This window comes from Dendrobium catenatum, unplaced genomic scaffold, assembly GCF_001605985.2.
Source record: "Dendrobium catenatum unplaced genomic scaffold, ASM160598v2 fragScaff_scaffold_133, whole genome shotgun sequence".
Classification (NCBI taxonomy): domain Eukaryota; kingdom Viridiplantae; phylum Streptophyta; class Magnoliopsida; order Asparagales; family Orchidaceae; genus Dendrobium; species Dendrobium catenatum.
The window spans coordinates 6903744-6916068 of record NW_021318595.1 but is presented as its reverse complement, the minus strand read 5'-3'; the positions used below and the strand labels follow the sequence as shown (position 1 = coordinate 6916068).

Below are 12325 nucleotides of genomic sequence, written 5' to 3'. Positions count from 1 at the left end.
TCATATGTTATTTAGGCATCCTATATCACGTGCTTAGTGTATCACATACTTAGTATAAGTACATTGAATCAATATTATCAAATAGTATCGGTTTCCAAATCGATAATAATAATAATATAGTGGCAAAAGTAGTAGAATAATACAATAACAGTAAATATGTGCAGTACTAATAAATCCATATAATAATAAGAATAATGACTCAATATATATTTTAGTAGTCACACTAAACAAGTAAAAAGTCATGGCTATCACAATATCTTTGAGTCTTAATATTAATATTAGTAAATCGTTGGCTCAATAAATAGAGTAATCACTCTTTCCCTATCAGCACAGTAATAATCTCCTTATGACTCCCAATCAGTGTATCATGTGAACTTAGTAAAGGACAACACAAAACTATTTTATTTAAAGGAAAGCATGTCGGCCCACCATCCTATACATGTTAATCAGTCTCAAACCAATGGGTCAACTAGTCTTTACAAGTCTTTTACACACACATTATTATCGCAATATTATAATAACAATAACGACCAACTTTTACTCAAACACTTAAGCATATATCCACATTCATTTTTAATGCATTGTAGCTAATAAAATATAATTGATCTTAATTCAGAAAGTGTCAATATGTCTTAACGGTAGACAAAAAAAAACCTATTAATAAGCAAAAAATTACATTTTTAGGAAATTATCAGATTACTAGGGATTGTGTAAATGATATTTTAAGACTTTTATTATACTACAATTATTTTTAGAAGTCAAAATAAATTTTTGGATAGATAAAAATTATTGTACTTTCAAAATCACCTAGTAAAAATCTCAAATAAATACTAAAAAAATTCATAATCTTGATATCTATAATATCTAAAAAGTTACACATTGAACATTTTACCAATATAAAATTATTCACATTTTTCGATAATAAAATCATAAATTTGATAAAAAAAATTATAAATAATACAAAATATTTAAAATCAAAATTAGGGTAATGAAAGTTTTTTAAAGTGAGATGAGCAAATATCCCAACTGTCCTTGCTAACGAAAATTGCTCCGCAGCCTCCAAATCTAAACTTCTCTTTTCTCTCTTCTCACTTTTCTCTCTAAATCTCTTAAATCAACTCTCGGTTGTCGAAAATGAAAAGGAAAATTGTTTTAAAACCTTTTAATGACTTAATATATTTTATTAAATAATAATTTAATTAATTTTTAGTATATACTCAAATAAACTATTTTAGGACTTTAAAAATTACAAAAAAACTATCTAGCTATAAAATAAATCATTTTATTTTAAAAATATGGTTAAATCGGTTTGTAAAATGGATACCTAACGATCCTAAAATCTTCACTTATACCGATAGATACCAATTTCTTAATGATATTCATCGGCGTCAAAAAATTATGAAAAAACCCGTCAAATTAAAATACTATAATAACAATGCTACGACGAAAATGAGTTGAGATTTGGAGTTATAATGACTCCAGAAAAAATTTGTCAAAATCAAAATACGGGCTATTATAGGTAGCGTCATAATGCCATCACACAACATCGCAACACTATATATATACGTTGAATCCAAAATCACTATAGAACAAAGATGTCAACTTCACAACAACCATTTTAGGCGCCACTGTGCTCCAAAACCCAGCACCTTGTAGTGCTCAAAGGCACAACATCGCTGCACTACAGTTCAAGTAGGAATTCAGATTATTTTTTAGCACTTTTCGTATTTGCAGGTTATTACAAGAGGTCCCTCTCTTGCTATTGCTCTTTGCCCGTTATTTAGCCATAAAACAATTTGTTTATTATTTACCATATTAATACTAATAACTAATATAATACAAATTATTATTATTATTAGGTATAAGCATTATAATTAATATAATTAACAACCATTTAAAAATAATATATTAATTGTTAAAAATTCATAATTTTAATAATTAATAAAAAAACTAAAGTATAATTTTCTAATTATTTATTTTAATAAATAATTTTTACATCTATACTACTATTATAAAAGTCATTTGAGTTTTACTCCCAAACAAAATCTTAGCTTTTCATTTTTATTATTGAAATAGAATAATGGCCTTTGATTTTATTTCTTTATCATTATTAATTGATAATTTTAAAAATAATTAATATATTATTATTTTTCATATGAGCAAAATTTTCATTTACACAAATAAATAAATAAATCATTTAAATTCTTTAATGTTTCTTAGAGTTCCTTTAATTAAATATCCCTTTGTATTCCACTCTTCGTATCTCATAAATAAATGAAGAAATCATTTAAATCCTCTAATACTTCTTAGTATTCCTTCATATTAATTAAATACACATTTATACTATTCTTCCTAAATTAAATCTCAACCGTACAAATAAAAATGACAAAATATTGTCCGTGCATTCCATTGCAACCCTTGAGATTTCTACTTCCAGCCTTCCTATTCTCTCATATTGATATAATTCATGCACTCAAAATTATTGTAAACTTCTTCCTCTCACTTATGAAGTTCATTGTGAGAGACGAATCCAACAGCTCACTCCCAACAATTGCTCTCCATCAGCCTTCATGTTACAATTATCTATCCCTCACTCTACCGTCTCATATCTCCTCCCATAAACTCTCCACACATCATTATCGTTGTTGCTTCAGTCATTTCCTAATGTTGGATTATTATTTAACATAAAAGTTTAGATCCTTTCGTAATGTCGGATTATGTAACTGGCATATTTCTGCTCTTTCTCCTATTCTTTTTTATCAAAATTTTCTGTTTTCTGATATGATTTCTTTCTGAAATTGTTAATAGTTGCTTCTCCTGTTGTTTCCTCTTTTCACCCTTACAGAGGTTAGCAAGTAATCATGATTTCATCAAGACAATATTTCATTTCTTCTATTACTGATTTCATTTAAAAAAATTTCTAACAACTCACAAAAAAATATTTTTCTCTGCTTTTGATCTTCACATAGGAATCGAGATTATGACTTATGTGCTAGAGGTAATGCAAATTTCTTCTATTGAGAGGACTGAACAAATGCTAATTTTATTTTATTGAGGTTTATCTCAAAAGGAAGATAATGCTCTTTTTCTAACATTTGCTTAAATTCAAGGAGACATCACCCCTGTATATTTTGATGGCCGTAAGGGCATAATCAAGTTTGGATATGTTCATGTTTGTTCTATAACCATTAGAAAAAACTAGAGTAATAAAATATAATAATAATAATGATAAAGCTCTCAATTTACATCCCAACTATATGTGAGATTATTGATTCATTTTCTCTATTTTTCAATATTTCCTCTTTAGTGAATAACTGTAGAAAGAGGAATCGTTCATGCTAGAAAGCCAATCGACAACAACGCCAACGAAAATTTATAACTTATGAAAATTTTTATATATCTCACATCTAAATTTTGATATTTATTTATACAATATTTTAATTTTAAAACTATTCTTAAGTCTAACTTTTAGATATTCCTCTTGATATAAAATAAATAAATGTGATAGAACTATCACTCAATCTCAGAATTATTGTTATTAATTATTTAATTATAAATATTTATTATTTGGCTAATACAATTTTATAGCTCTTAATTTATATGAATTAATAATATGGTTTTGAAAAATAATAATACTTCTCTCATAAGAGATAAAAAAAAAGATAATATAAAATAAATAATTTCAATTAAAATAATAAGAAGGTAATCAAATAAAAATATAACATCCATATATGAGTGAAAAAACCCGCCGCACTAAAGAGGCTACTGTGCGATTGCGCTCTCTTTCGAGAGTAGCAAGTGATTCATTCTTTATAAAGATCCAAATAGTGCGGGAGCGAAAATAGAAAAGGGGGGAAGGAGTAAGCGAGAGATGCGGGAAAAGCGAGACGGCTCTGCTCAGGCTCCATTGCCGAGAAATCTCAGTTCTCCGTCGTGGGAGGCGGCGGCGGACAACATTGCCTACGACTCCACCTCGTTCCCTCCTCCGATTACCTTTATTTGTGGTCCTGCTAACTGCGGCAAGTCCAGCTTCTCACGCCTTCTCCTAAACACTCTTTTGAAGAGGTCCGTCAAGATTCTTCTTTGTTCTCCACAATCCTCCTTGATCTTTGTACCTGCATTTCATTTGGACATTTTGAAATGAATGCATGTAGGTATAAGAGAGTCGCTTATTTGGATACCGACGTCGGCCAGCCGGAGTTCGGCACTACGGGCTGCGTCTCTCTTCACATTATCGATAAGCAGACTCCTGGCATGTTTCCATAACACCCCATCCATTTCAATCATTTCGCCGCTCTTCCTTTAAATATTTTTTTTATTGGTTCTAATGATCTTTACTTGTTCGCAGACTTGACGATTTTATACTTAAAAAAGCCTGAGAGGTGTGCAATCCACGCATTTCCAACATTTTTTTATTCTAGTTGGTGTTATTTTCTTCTTTATTCACTTCTGTTGGTGCTGTTTGGTTGCAAGAATTAGCCAAGATTTAGCAAGTACTTGAGCTAAATCTTGAAAAACAATTGTTTAAGCCTTCATAAATACTACTGCCTTCTTAAACCCGTTATAGTCCCGTTTTATCAGATTTAACAAATACCGGGGAGATAGGATTTAAGAGATTTACGTGACTTGTCCTCAATGTGCTCGTTCCTCCCTTGCACATAAATTCTGAATCTTGAAAATGGCCACCAAACAATTTTTTAGGATTTAACTAGATTTGATAACCATCATGCCAAATATTTTTCAATATTTAATGAATCCAAGATTTACTTTTTTTTTTTGGGGAAAACTATCCAAGATTTACTAAATATGAATTTACAATATTTATTAAATCTTACCTGAGTTAAATACTACTTATTTCCAGACATCCCATTGTGTTAAAATGTCTGCCAGTGTACTTGGCATTTAAATTTCAAATATTCTGCAAAAATTAAAAGAAAAAAAAAATTAACCAAGCGGATAACTATGAAAATCTTGTTGGAGATACAAGATGGAGAGGATATTTAGGATAGAAGATGTTTTGGTGTTGATCTCAACTTTAGCTTGATACAAAATAGTACGAGGGAAGCCTAGAGAATTATAGTCTTCTACATTTCTACTTAGTGCAAGAAAAATATAGAGACATCAATCAATAATTTTTTTTTTTCGGTACTTTCTCTTAAACTTGATTTATGATGCCCAATAACTTGTTAGATTTTTTTTTTTTCTTGAGTGGTTTAGTAATGATGTCCATGATTTGACCTTGAGACATCATGTACTTTTACTTCCTTTCTTATGATCCCCTTATCTTATATAGTGATAATGAGTATTGATTCCCTTGCTTCTATTATGAACGATGAGATTCTTTGCCAATATAAGTGTAGATTTATTGTCAATATTTATCTTGGTTTGCTCTTCTTGTGGCAGATGCAATTCTTTCAACAAATTCTTTACTAAATACCATGAAAAATACATGAAGTTGCAATGACATGTTCAACTTCACCAGTTGATAGTGTAACGATGGTTCCATCTTTGATATCCAAGTGAAAGCAATATCTCTCATATAAAGAGCACAACTTAGGTGGCGCTTTCTCTATAATCCAAAAATTTGCTCAAATCACTATCACAATATGCAACAATCTCATATATACTAGAAATGGAGTAAAGAAGGCCTTATTTGGCTGTCCCTTTATTTTACCAAAGTATTCTTTTTATGATCTTGAAATGAGTTATTATTAGAACTTTCATATGGTAACTGACTATTCCAACGACATACAAAATATCTAGCCTTGTTCAAATTAAGTTGCGCAAACTTCTGACAAGGCTTTTGTAGAGAGTTGTGTCAACCTTTTCTCCATCATTTTTGAACAATTTGATTCCACATTCCATTGGTGTGCCAGTAGGATTAGAGTCATTCATCTTGAACTTTTTGTGGATCTCTTTAGCATGACCTTTCTGAGTTACAAGGATGCCTTTGTTGTTTTGCTTCACTTCAATGTTGAGGTGTTAAGACATGGGTCCAATGTATGTTATCTCAAATATTTGGCCATTTCTTTCTTGAACTTCTCAAACATAATTAGATTGTTAAATGCAAAAATCAAGCTGTTTACATACAAACACAATCAAAATGTCTATTTTAAACTGCTATGGAACGTGCATTTTCATGTGGACACATAACAAAAGTCTTTTTTTGGAAGTACTTGTTGATTCAAGTATTCTAAACTATTGATGCTTGATTTATACCATATAAGGCATATATTTAATTTCAATACTTTCTCTTATTGCTATTTCATTTCATAACTTAAAGGTTGCTCTAGGCAGACAATTCTTCAAAAACTATATATTAAAGGTAGATTTCCCAACTTTTTTTTGAATCTTCCGGCAATTTTGGGCTAGCTAAGAAATGATTAGTTTAATGGTTCCAAGACAAGCCCAATGAGTAAATACCGTATCATACTTAATGCTGACTTTTTGACTATATCCTTCAGCTAAAAACCTTGCTTTATATTGTTCCATGTCTCAGTCAACATCTTCATTGCTTTGTACGACCATTTGACCTCAATCACTACAATCATTGTGGATGTATAGCAAGTTCCCATGTATCATTCTTTGTGATTGTATCGATTTATACATCTGTGGCACTTACTAACTTCTTACTTTTCGTCACTTATTGATGGCTTAACAGCTCATTATCATTAAAGAAACAAAAAAGAGCAATGTCATATTGATTCTTGGTTATTTTATATTTGTCTTGCATGCTTCTAAAATATGGCCTATTCTCATTTGAGATTGCACTTGAAAGTGTTGTTAATATCGAGCCTTTACATGTGTTTGCGATTAGTGATATTGGTGGGGTGATGGGCTCTTGTGATTCTTCTCTTTTCTCCTTTGATTGTTGGCTTTCTTCTTGGTCAATGTAAGGAAGAAAATTGTGCTCATTTTGTTGTGTGTTCCACTCCCAAAAATCTTTTTCATCGAACTCCATTTCATAACTAATTAGAGCCTTGTTGTTAATTGAACTATTGGCTTATAGAGTTTGGAACTTGAGTCATGGCTATTGAATACATGCTTTTTCATTTTTTTTTGTCGAGATTTGTCCTTATCTAATATGTAATGTGAACATAAACAATAATTCCAAAGACAAAGATGTGAAATTCCTAACTTCCTTCCACTCCAGCTTATTGTGGGGTCATTCCATGCATAGTTTTTGTTAGGGAGCGAATTGTCAAGTTAATTTCATAAGTGACTATTTTGGTCCAAAACTCTAGGCTTTTTTATTTTTATTTTGTGTGTGGTTTAGATCATGTTAAGAATGGATACACTCTTCCTCTTCGCCACTATATTTTATTAGGGGATGATGAATTTCATGCTCTTCACAATATCTTTGAAACTCATTTGATGTGAACCCACCTCATTGATCTGAGCTTATGGACTTGATGCCAAGTCCATTTTATTTCTAAATGAGAGCTTTAAACTTATTGAAAATTTCAAATACCTTAAACTTCTTCAAAAATTACACCTATATTTTCCCAAAAAAATCATCACTAAGGAGGAGAAAATATTTACTCTCAGCAAAAGGCATCGGTCTAAAGAGGTCATAAATATTGGTGTGCATGGCTCAAGTTTTGCTACTCTTGAAGTTGTTTCCTTTAAAAAGTTTTATTGGGATTGTGTCTTTCATAAATATCCTTCATGTATTTGATCGAGTTGCTGATGCATGGTAGATCTCTCACCATCTCCTTCCACGAAAGCTTTAGGACACCAAAGTTTAGGTGTCCATATTATAATTGCCAAGCCATGACGAGTTGCTATAAAAAGCATTTAAACCCCTCGCAAATCACATTCAATATTCAAGAGAAGCATTATGTAATTTGATATAGGCACCTTGTTAATTAAATTGTTGTTACGATCTTTTAAGAAAGGTTTCTTTTTTTCTTTCAGGTGAATATCATATTATTATTTAACAACTAACCCGAACTCCAAATATTATTCTTCATGAGACATTTCCAGTCATAGTTATAAAAATTTACCTATCCCTAATATTGATATATTTTTTTTCATCTTCAAATGAGACATTTCCATTTACTGTTTCATTGAGCTCTGCAAAAACATTCTTTTTTTCCACACATGTGGTTGCTTATATCGGTATTGAGATACCATATTACCATATATTTACTTGGCCTCCATATTTATCCTTATATGCTAGCAACAATGTACCTTTGCTCTTATCTACTACTAAGTTGTTATCCTCTAATTTTTTTGAACATCTATAATCAGAAATGTAATGTCCGACCTTATGACAATTATAGCATTTGGTATGAGCTTTGTCATGCCTCGACTATTAGTTTCCTTTTCCACGACCTCTTATTGCTTGCGGATTTTCATTCTTATTTTTATTGTTGAAGTTACGGGAGTTGTTGACTTGTTGCAACCACCTCTCCCTTCTTTTTCTTGTCCAAGACCACATCCTTGGCTGCATCTTTTTTGTTTTTGACATTTATCATTATTTTAGTTTTCTTCTTTCAAATTGCATTGTCGTAGTTTCTCCATTATCCTTTTTTTGTTTATTCTTCTTTTTTTGCTTTTCCTTGCTTGCAAGGGTCTTATTATTTGTCCACAATCATGATTTCTAAATCCTTAGTTCCTTCAATGGTGATATCAATGAAGTCAATACTTGGTTTTAAAATACAAATATTTTTTTCTATAAATTTGACCTCACTAATATTATCACTATTTCTTTTCAATTGATAGAGAATGACTAACGGTTCAAAAATATGATAATTGATTTGGATTTCTGCATTAAAAAAGTTCAAACTCACTTCTGTGAGCTTGAATTCGAATCATTTTTTACTTGCTTGACTCTCTTGTTATAAGTCCGAAGCTTCTCCTAGAATTTCTTTGCCCATAGTTTCACTTAAGATCTTCTCGAACCTATGATCTTTCATCATTTGAAAGATGAGATAGATATTTTTCTCGCTCCTCTTTCTTGAATCTTTGAGGCTTCCCTCTGGACTTGTTGAAGAGCAACGTTGTCTTGCTCTTCATAGCCTTCCTCAACAACATCCACACTTCTTATGCTCCAGGTAGAGCTTTCATCTAGATGAGCCAATTGTTACAGTTGCTTTTGGTGAGCATCAAAACTTAGAAAGAAACCAATTCACTATTCGCCATAGTTCTCGCCTCGCTTTATTGGAGAAAAAAGGAGTGTTATGTAGGATGGAAGCGGCTTTTTTTATTGATCTTAACTTTGGATTCATACATAATGGCAGAGCATCTCTATTCTTAGGACGCCATAACAAGTTATAGATACAACAATGAACGAGAATTTTCTTCTAAAATTTCTACAGGACAATTCTAGAATTCTACTCGTGCAAGAGTATTGTAGACTTATGTCAAATACAAGAAAAATCTAGAGGCTACAATAAATCAAGTTTTTTTTCCGACCCATCTGAACTTAAATCTATCTTTTTTGGTTTGGTAAATTGTGCCTGCGATCTATTATTTTTCCTTACTTTAATGCAGGTGCGTTTTCTTTGGCCATGATTCTGCTAAGAAAGAAGCTAAAACTTATTTTTCCAGCATTATTTTTTTATATGATTACTTTTGCCGAGAGTTCTACCAGAAGGATGAGATTGATAATCCTTGCAAAATATTGTTGCCACTTATCATCAACACATCTGGATGGGTGAAAGGTATGCTTTTTCCCATTTTTCACTACTCTTTTGTCTATGTTAGTCATTATGGAAACATTATACTCGAAGTTATCATAGAAAAATAATGCTGATTTCCTTTTGCGATAGGTACTGGGTATGATGTGCTAGTGGCAATGTTGCAGCATACTTCTCCCACTCATGTCGTCAAAGTGTGCGTCTCCTCAGAAAACAAAAACTTGCCAAATGGGATGTTCTGGTTGGAAAACCCGCAAAGAAAGTCAGTAAATTTGATTCAGATTTGTGCTGGAAATGAGACTTCACATCGACCGTGAGTTTTATCTGCATTTGATTTCAATCTTCATCAAAGAAAATAAGTTATATTGCCAGAATGTATATGTTTTATTTTTAAGTTTGAAGGATGGAATGGAGTAATGATTTGTTTGCCTCATTTATAACCATTAGGTCACTATCGACAAAATGTAAAATCTTTACTAGAGTGATGCTGCAACTCAGGAATAGTCCTGAGTAACGAAGAATCACCCTATTCTACAGTTCCGAGGACGCCCTTGTTGATATTTCGGGTGTTAGGGCGGTCAATAATGCCTTGAACCACATCCCATTTTCCTTACTAAGTTTTACTTCAGTTAGGATTAACTTAGAATAGCTCAAACCTGACCAAACGGGTTAAGCCTAATCAAGCAGGAAAAACTGGAAGGAAATTGTCTTTAAAAGACTCAATCCACACTAAAAAGCAGTCCTATATGCCAATTGCGGAAGGTCTTATGCACGGTCTTCTGGAGGACTACACCAAAAGCACATCCATTGATTACATTTCTTGAGATATTTATAAGCTTAATTCAAGGTTATATCTTTTATAGAAGAGTGGATTCCACTTAATCTTTTTCAATGTAAACTAGGGTTTCATTATCCCATCACAAGACTCATTAAATTTAGGACACTTATATTACTTTAAAAACCTGTAACCACCTTGATCAAGCTAGATTCTGTCTGGTTGATTGAGACACTTTTTATTGATTGAATAGAGAAAAAGTAAGGGTGTAAACGAGCCAAACATGAACAAGCAACCTATTTAATTTACTGTCTAGTCAATCATGAACGAGTTAATTTTGCTAACATGCAAAAGAATAATGATTGGATGTGAAGGTTTAAAAGTTTATGAAAATGAGAAGTAATATTTATATAGATACATGTAAGATATGTTGTATGCAATGATAACAATAAGGATGAAAATGAGAAAAGGAAAGAAAAGAAAAGAGAATAAAGGAAAATGTATTGAAAACGACAGGAGTTCACCCCCTTATGGTACTGGCTGGGGACGTCATACTCGTGCACGAAAAAAAAGGAAAAGGAAAATGTTATGGAAATGGAAAAGGTAATCAAATGGAAAAGGTTGTACTTTTGGGTACTTTGAGACGGTGCTCCTGTGCAAATCAAATGGGAAAAAGAAATATAAATGAAATATTAAAGATAACAAATGTTTTAAATTGTTTTAAATGAAAATATCCGAAGAAGTATAAATCAATGAAATGAAAGAAATAAGGTTAAGAAAGGATAGAATATATATTAATACAAGTTGAATAGAAATACTAGGCCAAATCAATGACCATTAATACCGTCTGATAATACATTGGAGAAGATGCATTTTAATATAATTATTTAAGTGCAAAGAAGATATCTTGTATAATGTTAATTAAAAAAAATTATGAGACAAAAAATATTGGGAGAGAGCAACGGAATGTAGACTTAGACAAATTACATTGGTATCATGAATCAATTTGTTTCAATGCTAGGTTAGTTATGTGATCAATTTTGTTGTTATTAAATTGGAAATGCATGAAGTGCAGAAAGGAATTTCTTAAAATTTTCATTGAACTTGATAAGGCTTATGATTTAGTACTATAAGGAGTGATTTTGTGTGCATCAAGAAGATGGTTTGTGTGGAATATTTATTAAAGGAATTAATGAAATGCATGATTGAGATTCCCTAATTTTAGAATTAGGCATTAACTAAAAATTACCCTATTATAAGATGGTTACATCAAGGAACAATATTAAGGCCACATCTTTTTTGTATTAATTATGGATTTGCTTATGAAGGATATTAATAAGTTTATATTTGTATGTTTTTTGTAAGCAACATAGTTATAATTGGTTAAATATTAGCTAAAATAAATGGGAGGTCAGAGCAATGAAGAAAATATTTATAAGGATGTGGGCTCCGAAAATTCGGCCCCAGCCTCCGCTCGCTTTTCTTTTTTATTCGGCGAAAGAGTTTTAACTGAATAATTTCCGAGGTAAATTTTGGAAGGCAGATGAGTTTGTAGATAAGACACTACCCAGAGATTTCGCCCTCATTTTGTGAGGACTTTATGATCTGAGTTCTGGTTTCCTATAGGCGCAAGCCCCTATAGTTAATTACCCCTCCCGATCACGAGAGAGAACTTTCGATTAAGGGTAGTCATCAATCAGATACGTAGAGTATACGTGGTATCTGGCATATAGTAGCAGCAATGGGTTTGGAAATTTGAAAATGTTTGATTGTTTGGAAATGGTTGAGAGTTTGGAAGTTTGATATTTAAAATTTGAAATTGCACCATCTTGCACTTAAGGCGGATGGTGGGGGAATGGATGATAGACTCGATCAAGATCCCAGCGAGCGCTCACGGCGCTGACGT

The 12325-nt window shown here is 31.7% G+C and overlaps 1 protein-coding gene across 2 annotated transcripts in view; it reads left to right on the top strand.

Moving 5' to 3' along the window:
* The first annotated feature begins 3795 nt into the window (after positions 1 to 3795).
* LOC110100096 (polynucleotide 5'-hydroxyl-kinase NOL9) overlaps positions 3796 to 12325 on the top strand; it is a 12488-nt gene continuing 3958 nt past the window's right edge. The window contains exons 1-5 of one of the 2 annotated variants that reach the window (XM_020827490.2): positions 3796 to 4065; positions 4155 to 4252; positions 4349 to 4382; positions 9499 to 9668; positions 9777 to 9957. In XM_020827490.2, the coding sequence (XP_020683149.1) occupies positions 3872 to 4065; positions 4155 to 4252; positions 4349 to 4382; positions 9499 to 9668; positions 9777 to 9957 (677 nt within the window). In that variant the 5' untranslated portion in view covers positions 3796 to 3871. The remainder of the gene's footprint in view (positions 4066 to 4154; positions 4253 to 4348; positions 4383 to 9498; positions 9669 to 9776; positions 9958 to 12325) is intronic. The other variant, XM_020827491.2, reaches the window with a different exon arrangement.